The 19,683-nt window shown below is 60.7% G+C and overlaps 1 protein-coding gene across 2 annotated transcripts; it reads right to left on the bottom strand.

The window, feature by feature from the left end:
* Positions 1 to 224: 224 nt before the first annotated feature.
* Positions 225 to 17,137, bottom strand: STX1A (syntaxin 1A). 2 transcript variants are annotated; one of them, XR_010836580.1, is made up of 10 exons: positions 17,010 to 17,097; positions 9,227 to 9,304; positions 8,751 to 8,850; positions 5,844 to 5,918; positions 4,985 to 5,058; positions 4,777 to 4,885; positions 4,600 to 4,673; positions 3,528 to 3,781; positions 1,971 to 2,165; positions 225 to 1,672 (listed from the first exon to the last, which is right to left on the bottom strand). XR_010836580.1 is itself a non-coding variant. In XM_059037271.2 (10 exons), exons 1-10 carry the CDS (start codon positions 17,037 to 17,039, stop codon positions 1,595 to 1,597), a joined length of 867 nt encoding a protein of 288 aa, XP_058893254.1. In that variant the 5' UTR covers positions 17,040 to 17,137; the 3' UTR covers positions 225 to 1,594. The 2 variants fall into 2 exon arrangements, 1 of the variants encoding a protein (XP_058893254.1); XM_059037271.2 differs by having other exon boundaries at positions 1,971 to 2,081; positions 3,644 to 3,781; positions 17,010 to 17,137.
* Between the last annotated feature and the right edge of the window lie 2,546 nt (positions 17,138 to 19,683).

Below are 19,683 nucleotides of genomic sequence, written 5' to 3'. Positions count from 1 at the left end.
AGTGGGAAGAGGTGGTAGATGTGGGCCCACAGTACAGAATAGGAATCAGGTGTTAAGCAAGAGCTGAGAGATGTTCAGGCTGGGGTGGAGGGGCCGGAGGGTCTGGAAGTTGAAGGCCAAGGGAGGCGGCTGGGATCCTTGGTCTCTGAGCCCCGTGGTGCCACATACGATCAGCCCCAGTCCTAAGGCCGTGACACTAAGAAGTCTAGAGCAGAGAGGCATGGTACAGGTACAAATGTTTATTCTACATAAAAATGTCACAAAATGGGCAGCTGGTTGTACCAAGACCTTTGGTGAAGGGGTGGAGGAGGGGGAGGGGAGTCGCTGTTCAAGAAGGCAACACGGACAGCGGTCACAGTCACTGGGCAGGAGCAAAGCCGAGGGAAGGCGGGGCCCAGACCTGGCCCCGGCCCCTGCTGCATGCGCTCGCATGCATGCTCCTTGCCTGTCAACGGGCGACAGGGGTTTTGGGTGGGCGCACATCTCAGACTTGAGAAGTCCCAAGACAGTGGCGGGGGGAGGGAGGTGCCCCTCCCTGGCTGGCTGCTGAATACTGCATCCCAGACACCTGACACCCACGTGGCACGTCTGTGGGGGGCAGCAAGGGCAGGATGAGATTGAGGGCGCCTGAAGGGATGCTGACTTCCCGAGCACAAGAGAGCAGGGACCACTGTCCCAAACATGCAACACAATGGCTTGAGGACCTGACTAGGGCCTGCCGGGGAGAGTGGCTGGCCCGGGCCACGGCCCGGGCTTCACCAGTGCAGAGGCCTGACCAGGGCCTGCTCTGCCTCCCTAGCTCCGAGGGCGGCTGGAGACCAGGCACCAGTCAGCCTCTTCCAGAATATTACCTGGGGTCAGGCGTAGCCCAAAGGGGTTGTTCCTGGGGCTGTAGGAATGTGGGAAGGGAGGCTGAGGCAGCTGAAGACCTGTTGGACTCTGCCCCGAGGCAGGGGAGGAAGCCTGGTCTTGACACGGCCAGAAGCCATACCCACCCGGCCACGGCACCCTGAGCCTCCCTGGCAGTGAGTGGCTGTTAGAGGCTTAGAGCTGGGCTGTCTCTCAGGGCCACCCTTCCCCGAACCTGAAAAGCAGCACCATGTGGCCAGCTGGTCCCCAACCCTCGGGGGGCTTGGCTTATGGGGACAGCTGGAGAGGACACAGGATGGGGCAGATGGGCTGGTCAGTAGGAGGCAAGGTTGGGGTCCAGAGAGCCTTGATCCCAGGAGAGAGCAGACCCCAGGCTGGAGTGGGATTACTGAAGGCCGGGGGAGGGGAGCATGGCTTAACTACCCCAGGCAGCCCTGCCTATAAGGGGAATGGCCTGGGCCAGGGCCTGAGTCTGTCCCTTGCTGGCCCATCCCCACCTGGCCGGCTGTTTCCCAGCCTGGCTCCCCTCTGCCTCCTCTGTACAGACGCACACTGTCACAAAGATCATGCACACGACGGCTCAGGGCAGGGTGGGAATGGGGGGCCCTGTGCAGAGAAAGGAGCGGTATGGGGTGCGGAGGAGAGGGCTCGAGCCAGAAGGTGGCAGCAGCCAGGGCACCTCCTGGGGTGGGCCGTCCAGAGCGGAGTGGCGGTGGGGTGGTCTCTACCCGAAGATGCCTCCGAAGGTGGAGGCAATGACGATGCCCAGGACCACACAGCAGATGATGATCATGATCTTCTTCTGCACAGGGAGGCAAGGAGAGGCCTCAGAGCGCGGAAGTGGGGCCAGGAGGGAGGCTGAGCCTCTGGGCAGAGCTTTGAGGCTGTGCGGCGGCTGGGGAGGGGCTCTGGTGAGGGATAAGGGTTGGAGAGTCGGGGGGATTGAATTGAGGGAGAAAGTGATGGCCTGGAACGTGTCTGGGTCGGGTTTTAACTGGGTGTTGGAGGCTCTGGTCAGAGCCGAGGGAGGGTGCAGGCAGAGCGCGGAGGCTCTGTGCGAGCGTGAGGACGTGGGCTTAGGCAGGGTTGGGGCTACTGACCCGGCGAGCCTTGCTCTGGTACTTGACGGCCTTCTTGGTGTCAGACACAGCCCTCTCCACGTAGTCCACCGAATGTTCCACGTTGTACTCAATCCTGTCAATCATCTCTCCCTGCAGGGCCAGGGGCACCCGAGCTCCAGAGGGCCCCCCTCAGCGTTACGACGGGGCCCCAGGGCAGGATTTCAGGAAAGCAGCCTGAGGTTAGAGCAAAGGGGAGTGTGAGGCGGATGGGGCAGAGCTTCTCACCTGTGCCCTTGGCCTCTGCCAGGCACCCCGCGCAGCTCCCTGAAATGCAGCCATCCTGGGGCGGGAACTGGCCATGCAGCCTCAGCCAAGGGGGCGGGGACCATGCAGAGGACGCTCGGAAGGGGCCCTGACCCCGGGGCTGGGCAGAGGAAGGCAGTGGCGGGAGTGGGTGGGCTGGAGTCTGGCCATAGTGACAGTGAGCCCCACACTCCATCCTCCCCAGGCACGATGGTTCCGTCCAGCCCTGACAGGCTTTGGTCTTCAACCTTTTAAGACCCCCCTGCCCAGTCCCACAGCCCTCGTGGGCCCTGCAGTCTGGTCCCAGGCAGCCCCCAGAGGCCACTCGACCATGACAATGCCCAGGACTCCCAGCAGCAGCGTGTTGAGGGCTGGCCGCTCTCTCCAAGCCCACTGCTCCCACCGGCGTCCACAGCACCATGGTCTCTCTGCCCCACTGGAAGCAGCAGCCTCCTCAAGGCCTCCCTGCTTCCTAATTCGGGCCATGCTACTCCCACACTTAAGACCCTCCAATCTAGAAGAGACTCCAGCATCCCAGCACCGCCGGCCAAGACCCCATCTCTGTCATCTCCAGCTCTCCCCGTGCTCTAGCCGCCCGGACTCCTTATGCTCCTCACATAAGTCAGGCTCCTGCTGGTCTCAGGACTGTGGTGCTGCTGGTCCCTCTGCCTGGGCCACCCCTTCACTCTTCCCCTGGGGAGTCTTCGGAGCTCAAATGCCGCCTCCTCAGAGAGGCCTTCCCTGACCACCCCGTCCAAAGTGGCCACTGCAGTGACTGTGTCACTCCAAGTGTGGCCCTTGGACTAGCAGCCTCGGCATCACCCTTGAGCTTATGAGACATGCAAAGTTAGGAACCCCCACCCCACCTACCAATCTCTGGGAACGGGGACCAGAATAGGGAAACGTATAACAAGCCCTCCAGGTGGCTCTTGAGCACTTTAAAGTTTGAGAACCGCTGCTCTGTTACATCGCCTCCTTCTAACGTCTGGCACAACTGGAGAATATGCCATTCATCGTTTACTTATGCTGCCCTTTTGCCCAACAGACATTAGCTCTCAGGGAGCAGGCCCTCAGCTGTCCTGGTCACGGCTGTACCTCTGGCTCCTAGAAAAGTGCCCATCCACAGTGCCCACATGACACACAGCTGGTGAGCAAGACAGGACAAGGCTGGGTGAAGGTGGGTAGGGGCCATGCAGGGCCTGGGGTCCTGGAAGGCCAAGCAGAGCCATGCAGAGAGGATCCTTCAGGTGGCCAGGACCCTGGGGGCAGCTTCAACAGCACGTGGTTAGTTACCTGAAGACTCGGTCCCTCCCGGGCAGGGCAGCGTGGCGGGCAGAGAGGGTAGGGTTAGTGCAGCCCTGGGTGCTGCTGGGGGCTGGGGGAGGGACGGTGGGGCCCCGGGCACTCACCTGGCTCTCCACAAGCATGGCCATGTCCATGAACATGTCGTGCAGCTCCCGGATGCTGTTCTCCAGCTTGATGATCTCACTGTGGCGCGTCTCAATCTCGCTCAGGGCCTGCTTTGAGATGCTGGAGTCCATGATGATCTAGGGGGCGGGAGCAGTGGGCTGGGACCCAGGGGCCGGCGGAAAGGAGTGGGGGTGGGGGCCGGGACAGCAAGAGGCCACTGGGAAGGGCAGTGGCCTGAGCAGAATGTTCTGGCAGCAGAGCCTAGGCTTCTTCTGTGGCCGCAGCTCTCCCCCCACTTTCTGCTCGGCTCTTACTAGCGGTTACCTAATTTCTCTGAGACCTGATTTCCTACCTGTAGATTTCCTACCTGTAACACAGGGCTAACGCTCCCCACCTGTGCCCGTGCATAGTAACAGCTGAGTGGTACTTCTTAACCACCAGCGCTGTAGGAGCCCAAGACGACTGCCCCGAGGGGCCCAGGCCTTGCCTTTCTCCCATCCCCTCTCCTCCTGTTCTTCCTCCCACACTGAATGTAGCTGACACCCCCTCCTAGAACCACACGCCCAAGCTGCCTCCCCTACCTGTGTGCCACCTCCTTCAGGAAGCCCCCCTGCAGGGTAGAACATGGAGCTTCATTTGCATATAGAGAGACCAAGGGCACCGTGTCCTCCAAGAGGGGTAAAAGGTCCTGAGGCTGGTGGAAGGAGCCCCTAGCCGGTAGCAAATGAGCAGGGGTAGCTAGGAAGCGGACCTGACTGGGAGGAACCGGGAGACGGGTCTTAATTCCACCTCTGCCCCTAATATTTGTGCGACCTCTGCCTGGTCCCTAACTCTCTCTGGGACTCGGCCTTCTCTTCTCTAAAACCTGCCTCACAGGTGGCTGTGTCCAAAGACTGCCCAGATCCAGCGCTCTGCACGCACACCAGGGTCCCCAGGGGGAGGGGTCCACACTCACCCCGGAGGCAAAGATGGCGGGGTTCCCACTCTCCAGCATGTCCTCCAGCTCCTCGCTGGTCGTGGTCCGGCCGGCTGTGAGCAGGGGTCACGCTGAGCCCGGCCTTCCCCAGGGTGGTCAGCGGCAGCCCGGCCCCGCCCCTCGGCCCCGCCCCTCGGCCCCGCCCCCTCAGCTTACTGATCTCCAGCTGCCTCTGGATGCGGCCCTTGCAGCGCTCACGGTAGTCAGTCTGCGTGGAGTTGTACTCGGACATCACCTCCACAAACTTCCGGGACAGTGTGGAGTGCTGGGGGGCCCGAGATGGGGGTGCAGGTGTTAGGCCCAGCCCCACCAGGCCCCAGAGCTTCAGGTGCCCGGCTGCCCGCCCCAGAGGTCCCGCCCACACCTGTGTCTTTCGGATCCTCAGGTCAGCGGATGAGCGGCTCAGGCCTTCCTCCTGCTCGATGCTCTGCTCGATGCCTGGGGAACAGCCAGCTGCTGATAACCTGCCCCATTCTCCACTGCCTCGCCACCCACACACCCAGGCTCTGGCTCAGGACCTCCCCTGCGGGGACTTGTGTTGTCTGTTGAGTGGGGTCACGCAGGAAGCAGAGCAAGAGGAGCTCCAGGCACTGATGGAGGAGGGGCCAACAAGGGCTCCTCCAGGCACGATGTGTGTGTGGCTGCGTGCATACACACACACACAGACACACCTGTGAGGCCTCGGGCACGCACCAAGCTGTGTATCTGTGTGTGTGTGCACCTACTATGCGCTAGGCCTGGTGGCTCAGGCCCACCCTGTCTCTCTCCTGCTCAGGAAGGCTGTGCATGGAGCGAGGAGCGGGGCATGCCGTGGAGGGGGTCGGAGGGTGGGCAGGGCTAGGCGGCCACAACCACAGGGCACAGGACCCCTAGGCCTGTGCATTCCGGGGCATGCATACCTGTGCTCACGTGAGCGCATGGGGGCTCCTGTGTGGGACCAGGCACTGCTGGCCACTTCTTTAACTCTCTTTAGCTGACAGTGCCCAGAGTGGAACACTCCCTGGACAGAGCCTCAGGCATGTGTCCCAAGGCCCAGCCCGGAGCCTGGCATAAACAGGCCTTGCCAGGTAGCTGCTGAGTAAATGGCGCGTGATGGTACCCTCACAGAGGAAAGCAAGACCCAATGTACCCCCTCAGAGTCAGTGAAATCCCGTGGGCTGTGTGGGGGAAGCAGGCCTGGAGTGCCCCCCATATCCCAGACAAGGCCTGGAGCCCAGACTCACTCTTCAATTTGGAGCGAACTTTGTTTGCTGTCTTCTTTATGTCAGACATGAGTTCCTCCAGCTCTTCCTTGGTTTCTGGGGAGGTAGAAGGGGTGGCGGGTAGACACCCTGGGCTCCCCCATGCCTGATCTTCAGGCTCAGGCCTGAGGGGGCTCTGGGCAGACCCTGGGTCTCCCCTCGTCCCCTGGCTAAGAGTCCGCCTGCCCCTCCAATCCCGGGCCGGGGCCACACCAGCTGCAGCCTCACCCCTTCTCGTGTGCCTTCCAAGGAGCCTCCCTTCCGCCTTTGCTGGCTCCCCCCGACCCCCTGCAGATAACAGATGGGGCTAAATTTAAGGCAGAAGTAATTGTGGAGTGGCTGGTGATGCTGGAGGTGGCACTGGGGAACGTTTACTTGATAACTTGCCTGAGTTGAAGGTGGAGGTGCGGGCTCACCTAACGCTACCTGGTGGCTCTGGGGGTGAACATCCAGCTGATGGGCCGATGCGGGCCAGGGGCCAAGGAGGAGGCAGAAGCCAGCCCCCATCAAGCACCCTGGGCAGGCCAGACGCTGTTCTCTTCACAAAGCCCCCCTCCCCAGGTGCTGAGCTCAGTGAAGGCCAACTGCCGAGTGCCCGGTAGGTGGATGGGGGCTGGAGGCACCCAGCCGGGTGGGAGCTGGGAGAAGAGCTTCAAAGAGGTGGGCCCCTGGGGTACAGTCAGCCCTAGAGGGTAGCATGCAGCGAGGCCTATGAGGGGGTGAAGCTGGGGGAGGGCTGTGGCGTAGTTTCTGGCCCTTGTTCCAACTGGAACCATCTCCGTAAAGCTGCCAGAGGCCATGGAGGTGCCCAGCGAGCCCTGCTCCCTGCGAGGGGTTGGCTGGCAAAGTGGGGCAAGACGGCTGCTTCCCTCTGGGGTGCTGGGTGGAGCCCAGCCTCAGGGCAGCCCCCCATGGCTCCACCCCCTGGAGAAACCAGGACTGAGCTCCTGGCTGGAACCTTTCTCATCCGCTCTGTGCTTGCTTCCGGGGTTGGCGCTTCTCCCACAGGGGACTTGGGAGGGGCATTTACAGCGGCTGATCGAGTGGGAGGGCCACTTCCCAAGTGGAATGTGAATGAGGTGGAGTGGGGGGCTTCCAGGAGCGGGGGAAGAGGCCTTGTTCGTAGGAACAAAGGCAAACTCGGTTACCAGCTGCTCTGATGTCGCAGCCTCTTTCGCTCAGACCCAGAATAGCCCAGCCTGGATGGCAGCCCCCAGAGGAGGCTTGAGAGCAAGCCTTGGCCCAGGAAAGCCCCCCACTCACTGCCAACTTTCTTTGTGATGCCCCCTCAACTCTGCTCCGCCTCTGCCCTAGAACCCTTAATGGGGAGCCCTCTCCCCTTGGGAAGTGCCTGTTAGCCCACATCAGCGACCATCAGCCGGGTCCTGACTGCCCAGCTCACGGGTGGCGATTCTAAACTGGTCACTAGTGATGTCTGATGACGGTGGCACAAGGCAGCCAAGGCTGGGCAGGTCCGTCGCCCCCCGCCTGCCCCACCTTCCAGCAGGTGAGAGGCCAACTCCCAGCTCTTTATCGTCTCACCCCACAGCCAGCCCCCTCCTGCGCCCCACCAGGAGTGACCCACCAGGGACACGCGCTGGCCCAGATACACACGGGCCCACAGACAAGCCACGTCATATACTGCCGTCCCAGACAAACCTCTAGGGAGAGGGGCAAAGCAGAACGACACAGTGACCGCACTGGATGTGTGCCCTGCTCTGGGGTGTCCCTCTTTCCTTTCCACCTCTTCCTGGGACAGTCTCCCCGGCTCCCAGCTGACTCACTCTGCCTTCAGAGGGCCTGGCACTGGCCTCAAGTTCAAGCACACTTTGGGGCCGTGGAGAGATTTATTCTGGGTGCTTGAGGATGCCTGTGGGCCTGGGGCTGAGAGGCCATGGCTAGGGAGGCAGTGCTGGAGGTGAGAACAAAATCAAGCTTTGGGTGCCTGGGTGGTGGGCTATGGGCCATACGGTCCTTTCCCACGAACACCTGGGCAGCAGCCAGACCCTCCCCCGTGCTTTGTCCTGGGGCCCCATAGGCTGGCGCCTTCCAAAGGAGCTGGAGAAGGGACAGGGGAGGTGGGCAAGCCGCAAGAACAAGCAGGCAGTGCACACACACAATCTGATGAGTCCAGGTGGCTGACCTGGGCCCCAGCCCGTCACTGCCTCCCCAGGGCTGACGGTGAGCCCCCTCTATGGGAGGGCTTCACGGGCCTGCATGCTGTCAGCCTGGCCCATGTTAGTGTAGTAGTAATCAACACCTCCACGGGAATCGTGACAGCCAGGTCAGTGGGACCTGTCTGGAGACAGAGTGAAACGCAGACCCACAAAGCCTCCCTGTGCAGAGGGAGAGAGGTGACTTCCTGGAGCCCTGAGAACGCCCGGCTCCGGGGTACCAATGGCCAAGTGCCAGGGCTGCCAGCTTTTTCCGGAAGCTCTGCCTGCTTGGCCAGCTTGCCCTCCCACAGCACTGATGCCTCAGAGCTGCCATCTGCTCCCCTGGGGAGGCGAGGGAAAGGGAGAGGCTAGGCTGAGAGGCCTTCTATTGATCAGAGGCCGCTGCCTCCCTCCTTGCTCCCTCCCAGAATCCCAGGGCTACAGCCAGCCAGCCGTGCTGCCTTAGAAAACAGCCAGCTCACCTGGGGAGGGCGGGTCCGGCGCCTGACCCTGCCCTTCTCACTAGGCATCCGGCAGGTGGTACTGGGCACTGACCCCCCCTCCCCACCTCAACCCGGGCCTGGGACAGCTGTGTTTCCTGAGGCTTCCCATGGAGCCCTCCCCAGCCTGGCCAGGCGCAGGCAGCCCTCAGTCGACCAGCAATGAAGGGCGTCCCTCCCCGCAGCAGCGCCTTCCTGGAGGCCTGTGGGGCTCCTCACACCTACACACTCACTCTCATCAGGGTTGGGGGAGGCCAGGATGGCGCTGTGCTTCCGCTTCACCTCCTCCACGTTCTCTGAGATCTTGTCAATGAAGCCGCGGATCTCCTCCACCTGTGGACCAAGGCCAGGTGGTCTGGAGGTAAAAATCCAGGGAGGGGGCTTCTTGGGCCCAGGGCTTGCCCAGAGTAGGGCTGGAGGTCAGGGCTCAGGGCCAGACTGAGCCAGGCTTCAGGGGGTAGGTGAGGGGAGGCAGGGCTGCTCCAAGGATCCTTCTAGACCAGGGTAGGAGTGGGGAGGAATGGGCCATCCCAATCTTTGCTCCCCTCTAAGCCTCAGTCTATCCACTCTCAAAATGGGCTCATTAACTGGCGCCTGTGGGCTGCTGAGCCAGGCGCAGGTGTGTAAGAGCCCCGGCCTGCCTCAGAGGTGAGACGTGGCCACCCCGGGTCTGCCAGTGTTTGGGGAGAGGCAGGTGTGCTGCTCCCACCTGTTCGAAGAACTCATCCATGAAGCGGTCTCGGTCCACGGTGACAGTGACATCATCATCGTCGTCGCTGTCCTTGGCCTGCACAGGGGTGTGCACACATGAGCGGACCTGTGTTAGGACCACTGGGTCCCACTGGGCCTGGGACACCCAAACTGCCCAGCATCTACATACAGCAGGCCCGCAGGGTGCAGCTCCAGGGCCCTTGGCAGGGACAAGGCCTGGCTGTGCCCTCAGCTCCCAGCCGCAGTGAGACCTGGAGGATCCCTAGGGACCCAGCATGGTCACGGAGAGAGGCCTTGCCTGTCAAGTTGGTGACAGAGGCAAGTATCCACCTCCGTGCCAGGCACTCCTTCCCCTGCTCAGCTGCCTCCCCTCCCCCACAGGACTGGGGTCCTCCCAGCACACCCCTCACCCTAGGGTGCCGCTGGGGAGGCCCTGCCACAGGCTGGGCAAGCAAACCTCAGGGCTTAGTCCCCCGGCCACTGGCCCCGGCTCACACCTTGCCTGAGGCAGGCTGCCTGGAGTTCCCAAGCTGGCCCCGAGCTCTCAGGCGAGGGCCATGCAGGGGGAGGCCTGGGCACCACGAACACCTGCCGCCAAAAGGTGGAATGGCTCAGGTAGGGGCCATCCCCACAGCAGCCAGGCCGGCTTGAGAGCTACTGCCTGCGACGGGCCTCTGTGATCCACCAGGCTTGCTCCCTCGGACTGCTCGGGAACTCTCCCTCCTTGTTAGTCTTGACATTGACCTTGATGCTCTTTCCTTCCAGGCCCAGAGTTGGGTCCGGCAGGCACAAGAGGCCAGTCACGTTGCCACTTGGCCCAGGGCCTGCCTCAGCTGCAGGTGCAGGCCTCACCCCACGGCCCCAGGGGCAGCCGTACAAAAGCCAGCCCATCGGGAGGTGGGGGTGATGATTACACCTCTGACCTCCCAGCATGCCGGCCGCGCCACACCTGGAATCAGCCATGGTCGGCCCACTCTGCTGGCAAGGCCGAGGTCCCTCTCCACAGCCAAGGCCCAGATGCTCAGGGCAGGACGGTCACCTGGGTTCTCGGGCTGGGTCATGCCTCCTCATTTCTCAGCGCCCCACAGGGAGGAGGCACTAGCCCTCACCTTGATGCTCTCTTGCGAGGATGGAGGCAGGCAGAGGCTGAGGGGCCGGCGAGGCTGGGCCCCCGCCAGCTGGGGAAGGGGCCGAGTTCTGGGCCCGGCACAGACACTGACTGGCTGAGCGACTTCCCCTCTGGGTCTGTTTGCTCCTCTATGAAATGGGGACAGTGACGCCATGCTGGGGGAGGCGGGCTGAGAACGGATGGGGAAGCCCGGCATGTTCTGTGAAGGGCTGTGGCCCTGGGGCTCTCGGGGTCCCACTACCCACCAAAGTGGGACCAACCAAGAGAGGGGGTTGGTTGGGAGCTTTATGGAGGCGGCCCCCCTCTCAAGAGATCACACCTCCTCTCCCAGCAGCTAAAATAAATCCTCGCTCCCACAAGTGCCTGTGGATGCCACCAGGTGGCCCCCATCCCCCACCAAGCCCACCCTTAGCCACAGAGAATCTAGGAGCCATTTCCATACTTTAAGGCCCAGGAACCAAGCCAGAGGAGCACTCCCTAGGGACACCGAGGCAGGGTGCAGCCTGGAGAACCCCAGGGCCCCCTCCCCGGCAGCCTGCCAGGTTGGGAAGTGGCCCCAGGAGTTCCTGCCATTCAGCATCCTGGCTTCTCTGTCCTTCTGGTGCCCAGAGAAGGATAGGGGTGGATGGGAAGTGGCAGAAGAATTTTCCAGCTCCCTTTCCTTCCGGAGTGATGACCAGCTAGAGCCAAAGACAAGGGCGCCGGAGTCACTGGAGATGAGAGTCACTGCCAGGGACTCTGGGGCTGATGCCTCCCTTTGGGCCTCAGCTTGCCCATCTGTGAAACGGACTTATCTTCTCCAGGCATCCAGCCAGTTCTGTCCTGCTACCTGCACAACCTCCCTGCATAGAGGCTGGACTTGAGTAGCTTCTCCAACAGAAGGGTGGCGGGAGAGATGCCACACCCTCCTCCATGCTCTCTATCAATTGGAGGGTTTAGGGCCTGACCTCACAACCTGGGTCAAACAGCTGTGGCTCTGAACAAAACATGGAGGGGATGCTCCACTTCCTTACCAAGTGCTACTGCTTCTTCCCCCTCAGGACCTCTTCACTCTCACCCCCCTCTTCATCTCACTGCCCCAGCCTGAAATCTGATCCCACCACACTGCGCCTAGAACCTAGAACCAGCTCCCTGCCCCTGTAACCTACCCACTATCCTCCCTGCTCTCCCCATTTGGCTCCCTGTGCTGGCAGTGCCAATTCCACGAAGCTGACACTCCCCTCGTCCTTAGATGCCACCTCCTTCGGAAGCCTTCCCCAGCTCCCTGGGGTGGGTATCTTGCTCCTCTGGTTCCCCACACCCTATTCACATCCCTACTGGAGCCGCAGGCACACACTCTCAAGCCCTAAGGGACCTGAAAAGTCACCTTGGCCAAGCATCTAGCCGCAGCTTTCACACACCTCCGGGGATGGAGAGCGTACCAGCTCTCCCGGGCACTTCTGCCTATCTGGGGCAGCCCCAGTTGTTAGAAAGTCCTTCCCTTTCCTGCGGTTTGGCCCCAGGCCGTAAAGAGCCTGTTGGTGCCCTCTCCCTGGGCTGGCCCTGCCAGAGATCTGAAGGTAGCATCCACATCCTTCCTGGGTTTTTCTTCTCAAGTTGACCATTCCCTCCCCTTCAGATTCCTCCCAGAGGCCTTAAGTTGCAGCCCCTGCCCCAGACTTGTTCCACTCGGCCTCTGTCTTCTCCAGCAGGACAAGATATAAACTGAATCTGCTGCTGATTGCGGTCTGAGCAGTGCCAAAGAGCTGACGACCCATCACCTCCCTCTTTCTACATAGTCTACCTCTGTTAATGCAGCCAGGGATCACAGAAGTGATCGTATAGTTCTTCCTGCCAAGGAAAGCCCCCAAGCCCTTCCCCACCCTGTTTACTTGGTTGGATTTTGGGCTCAAGGGAAGGATCTTCATTTGTTCTGATCCTTGCTTCAGTTTGTGAGAATCTGACGGTTTATGCCTTTGTTGCCCCCTGCAACTGCATCCACATCTAGGCCAAAGCCCTGAATGATTAGGGCCCCAGCTCCCTTGGGGATCCGCCAACCCTCTCTAAGAGGCAGTCACAGCTCCGGAAAGAGGGCTGGACTAGAGTTGGGGACTTGAGAGGCTGCAGCGTGGAGGCGGCAGCTGGAGTCGTGAGGCAGTTATAAGCTCAAAGGTACAAACGTCTTCTGGACAAACCCACCCAGACATCATATGGGCACCCTGCCTGCCACCTGGCCAAAACTAAGTTCCGCCTCTTTCTCCTGAGCCCCCTTCTCTGAACCCCCCTGCTCAGAACCCCCATTCTCAAGAGTCCCCCAAGTCAGAAACTAGGGGGAGCATCCACACTCCTCCTCCTCCTCTCACATCCAACCAACATCCAATTTGTTTTGGCGTTTGTTTTTTGGTTCTAGTGATCCCGGGTTCTCAACCCTAGCCCAGGACCTGAGTCCCTCGGTGGGGGATTAAAAACAGCAACAACAACAGCTTCCAGACCAAATGAGAATCTATGGGGCTGGGGTTGGTGAGGTTAAGTTTTTTTTAAGCCCCCCCCAGGATTGAGAACCACTGGTCTGGTCTCACTCCTCTCTGGCCGGCTGGCCATCTCGGCTCCAGCCTCATCACCTGCGGCCTGAACAATCAGAAAAGAAAATCGGGGTGGCAGTGAGTAAGCACTGCCCCAGCACAGGGACCTGCAGCGACAGGGGAGAGAATACCCCACGAGAGCCACCACGCGTGCAGCCCCGGTGGTCTCTCCAGGCAGAGGCTCCAGGATTCCAGGATACCCTCCGGGAAGTAAGAGTGTGAATCCTCCAAGGGGTGCGGAGGCCAGGCAGCCTCCAGGCCCATCCTGGGGGATGGCGGCAGCCAGGCAGCCAGGCAGGCTTGATTCATTCCTGCTGGAGCAGGAGTTGCTGTTGTCTGTCTCGAGGGCTATTTTTTTTCCCCCTTGTTCTTTTTAATGACTAATCAAAGCCGGTATTACTAAAGCAGAGGCCCAGAGCTGAGTCAGGGGTGTGCGCGAGGCCGAGCTGGGTCTCCAGAAAGAGAGGGCTCTCCTTTCTGACCCCTTCCTCCTTTCCCCATCCTGCAAACCTCCCCCTCCCCCAGATCCCTGCCCTCAGCCGGGTCTACCCCTTAGCAGGGCCCCAGAGCAGCTCAGGGAGGCAGCTTCGGGCTGTGGGGAGGGGCTGAGCTCTGCCTCCCTCCAGGTGCTGTGTGACCTTGGATAAACTCCTGGCCCTTTCTGACCCCAGTTTTCCATTTGTAAAATAGCAGATTGGACTAGATAGTTCCTGGAGGCCATCTGTACCTCAGATGAACACGTGCCCAAATCCACTGGTTTTTTTGTGGGGGGGAAGCTCCAAGGAGGTGATGAGAAGGAACGAAGGAAGGAGGGGGCCCCCAGCCTGGGTCTATTCTTACACCCCCGTTTCTTCTGCTCTGCAGGGCAAAGCCGGCTGGCTCCACTGTACAAATGAGCATGGAGAAGTTAAGGCACCGACCTGCCTGCTGTTGCCCCGGGACCCCCAGTCTCTTCCCAGCGGTGAGAGAGAAAAAGGGAATCGGTCAGCAGGGTGCTACCCTGGTGAGCTGGGCCCTGCTCTAGACCAGATGTCAGGCCAACCCACCATTCTCTCTCGGTTGGGCATCCTAGCCCCTCTGCCTTTACTCACACTGGTCCCTTCTTTTGGACCACCCTCCCTCCTCCCATTCAAATCCAACTCCTCCTTCTGGGCCATCCCAAGTCCTCTCCTTCCAGGGAGGTTCTTCCTGGGTCTGGCTACACCATTCTCCCTCCTCTTTCCTGTCGCAGGCGCCTGTGTCTCACATGGCCCAGAATGTAGAGAAACACCATTCTGGGCCCAGGGAGGGGTGGGTCAGCTCCAAGGAGTTCTCGGAAAGAAAACCAGGGAGGCCTCTGAACTGGGGGAAGGAGGCAGCTGCAGGCCAGGCGGGGCTGCCTGGGGACACCTTGTCCCCAAAGTCTCCCCAGTATGCTCTGGTGACCCAGGTCTTCACCCGTCCTAGGCCTCCAGGATGCCCTTCTGATCTCTGAGGGCTGTGGAGAGCATTCTGGTTCCCACACCAGCCCGCGAGGACCCCTTTATTCTCCCTCTGCATGAGAGGATCAGCTCCAGGAGACATGAGGGCTGGAGAAGGCTGGAGGGCTGGGCCTGGCTTGCAGCGCTGAGGAAACGTGCTAGCTCCTTCCCCAAGTGTGACTTTTATAAATAAGCTCCCTTCGCCTTCCTTCCAAATGTGGTGGGGAAGGAGGAGGAGGGGGGAGGAGGAGGGAGGGAGGCTGGGTGTGGTGCAAGTGGCTGTCCCAAGCACCACCCTCTGTCCAGAGCAGCTAGCACTGGAGTCTCAGTTCCTGGGGATTCTGGCTCCTGGGGTTCAAGGTCTCCCCCAAATATGGAGTCAGAGTCAGGAGACCTGTGACCACCCCTCTTGCCCTGAGAAACTGGGTTCTAGGTTTTCCTACCTCCACTTCTTAGATAGGAATCTATGCAGCCCAGAGGGAGAGCTGTGGGAATGGCAGCCCCCCATACTAATGGTTCCCCCCCACCCAGTGTGGGCTCCTGCCAGCGGACCCTCAAGGCTGCTAGAAACCCCCAAGGGGCAGAGCCACCCAGCCCTGAGTACAGCAGCCTGCATGGGCACTGAATGCCTGGACTGGGGGGACTGTCTGGAGAAGAAGACTCAGTTTATTTTCAGAGAAGCCAGGCCTCACCACCTAAAGACCACTCTGGCTAGTGTGTGTGCGTGTATGTGTGCTGGCTGGGGGGAAGGGGGGAATCACAGACACACCAGAGCAAAGAGCTGGCTTCAAGCTTCCTACAGCCCAAGATCTCTTAGGCCTTAGGTCTCAGCCAGGTCTGAGTGTGACTATTTTTAGGACTAGGTGAAGCCCCTTTCTACCATCCCACTTCATCTTCCAGGCCAGCCACATCTCTTTTGTCCCTCAGTTTTCCCTTCAGCAGAAGGGATGAAGCTGATGAGTCAGAGGATGTCAGATGGAAAGGACTGTGCCCTCCCTGATCACCTGGTTCCCACATACACCCTCGCCTGACCCACCAAGCACCCAAACACCAGCAAATGCACCACACGGCCATTCATCACCAAGATAACCACACTCCTTCTGACTCAACCAAGCACAGGAAACTTGAGGGCAACCACCAGGGCTGGCGAGGTAAGTGTTTAGACACCATACACAACATGAGGGACCATCTTCTTCCTTTGAAACCTCGTGGGGTTTACTCCGGGGGCTTGGCACCCAGCCAGGAATAACACAGGTCTGACGGGAGAGTGGGGGCTGGCATCCAGAGCAAGGGGGACACGGAGGCAGGAGAGCACAGGTTCCAGCCCCATGCTGCCCAGGAGATAAGACTGGTACAACGGGCGGGAGACCCAGGCACAAATGCAGGGAACCTATGGGCAGAGAGGACAAGCCATGGGATCCAAAGTCCAAAGGACCCTTGGAACTTTCCATATAAGGAGACCCAGGTCTCTGGCTCTAAGGTGGGTAGCAGGGGAAGTGTTCTGGGGAGACACTGAGCTAGCCCCGCCCCCGCCACAGAGATCAGCAGGTGGGGGCCTGCCAGCAGCGGGGGTCAGCCAGGGCATCAGAGGAGCCTCAACTGGGTCTAGAGCCCTGATGCCCCTTCCCCACAGGCAGGCTTCCCTTCCTTCTCTGTCCCCCCCAGCCCCCCGATCCCAGGATTGCCATCTCTAAAGGGAGAGGTGCGAACACCCTGGTTAATAGCAGAGGCCAGGGGAGGTGGGCCTTGATGATGAGGAGCAGGCGGCAGGGGTCTCCGTCAGGGCTGGGAGAGGGCGGGCTCTGACTCAGAACCTTTGCGTATCCTTCTACTTCCCCCACTGGAACCCCGCCCCAGAAGCCACACCCCAGGGGCCTGCGAAACACAGGTGGAAAAATAGGTTCAGGTCGGAATCAGACCAGGGAACCCCGGAAGGGTCTGGAAACGCCGGCCCCGGCTGCCCGGAAGCCAGGAATGTGGACCAGGAGCGGGTCTGACCCCTCCCGGGCCAGGGCGGGCAGCAGATGCCGATCGCCGCCGGGTGGGGAGCCACAGGTGATGGGAGCTACAGGTGATGGAAGGTGATGGGGGCGGCGGTCGCCCCGCGAGACAGAGCCCAACGGAGGAGCCCGGCCACACCCGACCGCCCCGTTTCCGCAGCGCGCGCTGCAGCGGGGCTCTGGACAGGGGACCGCCCGCGGCCCCTTTGCACCGGTCCTGCCGTCTGTCTAAACCAGAGGGAGGGCAGGAGGGTCAGTGATGAGGCACCGTGGGGAGAGAGAGTCGGGACCTGCTCCGCGGGGCGAGGGAGAGGCCAGGCTTCGGTCCCGCCACCGATATTCCAGAATACCCCCCAGACCCCCGAAAAGAAGGGGGCGTCGAAAAGTTTATCCAGGACCCCGGGCTCCAGTCGCCAGTCCGCGAACCATCGGAGCCAAGCTCACGCGAGCCCGTGACCCCAGTGGGTCCAAGGGGCGGGACCCGGATGGGGGTCACCGGCTCGGCACTACTCCCTCCCACCCTGGCCAGGGACGCAGGGGGTACCGCCCCAGCGGTCGCCGGAGGTGGTCGGGGAGCGGCCCGGGCGCTGGGCGCGGGCGGCGAGGGGCGCCGCGCAGGGGCCGGACTCACCGTGCGGAGCTCCTGTGTTCGGTCCTTCATGCTCCCGGGAGTGGCAGCGGCACCGGCTGCAGCCCTGTGAGCCCCGCATGCGCGGCGGCCGCCCCGCGGCTGCGCAGCGCCAGCCCGGCCCCGCCCCGGCCCCCGGGACCCCGGCCCAGCCCCCAGCCCCCAGCCCGGCCCCGCCCCGCCCCCGCCCCGCCCTGGCGGGTCCCAGCCTAGAGCCCAGTTCCGGGACTCTGCCCCCCACCCAGTCAGGTCCTCCGGCGGGTCGCAGCCCTGGGACATCATCCCCCTGCGTTCTCGACGCCCGCCTGATCCCTGCCTGGGGTCGGTTCCCAGAGTCTCTGCTCCCTCCCGTCCCAACTCCGTCCTCCCTCCGTCCCATCCCTCGACTCAGCCGCTCAGCATCCCTCCTTCTGGACCCGGGCTCTTCACCCCCAGAGGCCCTCATATCCCCGGGGATTTGCTAGAGGTTAGACCCCACCCCCCTCCTTAATTTTATTGCCTTGGGACCTCCAGCATCCCCCTCCAAAAGCCTCCTCCAGCCAAAACCCTCTAGAGTTCCAGCCTTTGAGCCCCTACCCTTCCTGCCTTCCCCCAGCGTCTCATCCAGACTCAGCCTCCGACCCCTTCTTTCCCCAGGATTCCTCAGTTCAGAGTCTGATGCTGAGTGACCACCACTTTTCCTTTAGTTTCCACTCCCAGCAAGATGCAGACACCCCTCTATTTGGGGGGAAGGTGATCTAAGTTATAGCCCCATCTCCTTCCCCTTTCCCTGTATTCCCAGCCCTGCATCTCAGCCCCGGGCCTGAGATCCTGCTTCCTAGCTAGAAGCTGGGAGTAGCTAAGCAGGTGCCGAGCTCCTCTGGACTAATGGGAAGGTCTTCTCAATACTGTGGAGGGGTGGGGTGGGGAGGCCAGTCAGTAGCAGATGCTTCTTTTCTGGTTCCTGCCAGCGTCTTGTTGAGCAGCAGCCACACACACACACTCCCAGCTGCCCCCTCTGTGCCCTGGCCCAGATGCTCTGACCTCAAGCCAAGCACTACCCCTTCCCTTCCCCAGGGTTGCCAAGGTGTTGCTCTGGAGCTGGGCCAGCCCCCTGCTGACCAGTGTGTCCAGGCCCAGCACGTCTCCCAGACTGTGGGCACAGATTAGCTGGCTGGCAGACAGGCTGGAGACACTATTCCAACCATCCCTCCTTCCCTGGAAAGTCTGGTTCAAGACTAGCTCAGATGTAGCCTAGCATGAGAGGCAGCCACATCCCTTCCACTTGTCCAGACCTCAACCTTGAGTGTCCCACAGAGCAAGTGTTGGTGGTGCCCCATTTGACAGATGCGAGACCGGGACGCACCTGCTAGAGGGACTTGCCCAGGGTTACAGGGAACAGGTGGCAGGGAAGCTGCTGATTCCTGGTTCAGAGTACTTTCCTCTGTGCAGGGTGACTCAGTGGGGTGAGTCATGGGTGCAGCCCCAGAGGCCAGTGTCTGGCCCTGTGGGGAGAGGGCAGGAAGGGGAGACACAGCTGCTGCCCCCAGAGAATCCTGGTGTCGTGCCAAGCATCACTTACTGAGATGAATATTAAATGGTAGCGTGAAAAATGAATAGAGAATGAATGTGTGCCCTTCAACTTAAACTGCCTTTCTGATACAGGTCTTACTCTCATTCATTCATTCATTCATCAAACGTTACCTGGGAATGCATGTTCTGGGGACACTGTTCTGCACTTAAGGTGCTCCTAGAGTGGTGGGAGAGACAGACATGGTTTCAATATGTGAAGGATTCAGGGTGGCTTCCCAGAGCCGGTGACGTTCAAGCTGGATATTGAAGAAGTGGCATTGCAGCAGGCAGTGGTGCAGGCGTTCTAGACGGAAGGAGCGTGCCCAGACGCCGGGGTGAGGGTGGAGAGCAACTGGAGAACCTCAGGAGCCTGCTGCGGTGCTCAGGTGTGGGGATGAGCCTGGGTGGGAGATGAGTCCAGTGAGAGAGGCCTTGAGCGTTAAACTTCATCGTGTAGACAAGCGGGGAGGCAACCAAGGGTCCGACTTTCATTCCCTTAATCAAAAAGCATCTACTATGTGCTGACTATTCTAGATGTTGGGGGCATGGCAGAAAACCAGACAAAGTCCTTGCCCTCATGGGGTTCTAGTAGAGGAGAGATGATGAACAAGCAAATAACATACATAACGGTGATAATATATTATGAAGAAGATAAAGAAGGACAGAAGGAGTAGGGTGCCGGGTTTGAGGCCGGATTCCAGTTTTAAATCAGGTGGTGAAGGAGGGCCTTGCTGAGAAGGTGTCACTTAAGTAAATAGCTAAAGGAGGTGAGGGGGGCTTCACTGGTAGCGCAGTGGTTAAGAATCCACCTGCCAATGCAGGGGACATGGGTTCGAGCCCTGGTCCGGGAAGATTCCACATGCCATGGAGCAGCTAAGCCTGTGCACCACAACTACTGAGCCTGCGCTCTAGAGCCCGCGAACCAAAACTACTGAGCCCGCGTGCCACAACTACTGAAGCCCATGCACCTAGAGCCCGCGCTCCGCAACAAGAGAAGCCACCACAATGAGAGACCTGCGCAACGCAATGAAGAGTAGCCCCCTCTCATTGCAACTAAAAAGAAAGCCCACGCGCAGCAATGAAGACCCAACGCAGCCAAAAAAACCCCAAACAAACAAATAAATTT

The sequence above is a fragment of the Kogia breviceps genome, chromosome 14 (assembly GCF_026419965.1).
Source record: "Kogia breviceps isolate mKogBre1 chromosome 14, mKogBre1 haplotype 1, whole genome shotgun sequence".
NCBI lineage: Eukaryota > Metazoa > Chordata > Mammalia > Artiodactyla > Physeteridae > Kogia > Kogia breviceps.
The sequence above is the reverse complement of the archived record's forward strand: the minus strand, read 5'-3'. Positions and strand labels throughout refer to the sequence as shown.

Bases quoted from the DNA above. Each gene is read 5' to 3' on its own strand.
- STX1A (XM_059037271.2), bottom strand. From the start codon at position 17,039: ATGAAGGACCGAACACAGGAGCTCCGCACG. The intron at 8,851-9,226 runs GTGGGAGCAGCA...CTTGGTCCACAG, and splicing joins TGGATGAGTTCTTCGAACAG to GTGGAGGAGATCCGCGGCTT. The intron at 5,059-5,843 runs GTGAGTCTGGGC...GCTGTTCCCCAG, and splicing joins AGTTCGCTCCAAATTGAAGA to GCATCGAGCAGAGCATCGAG.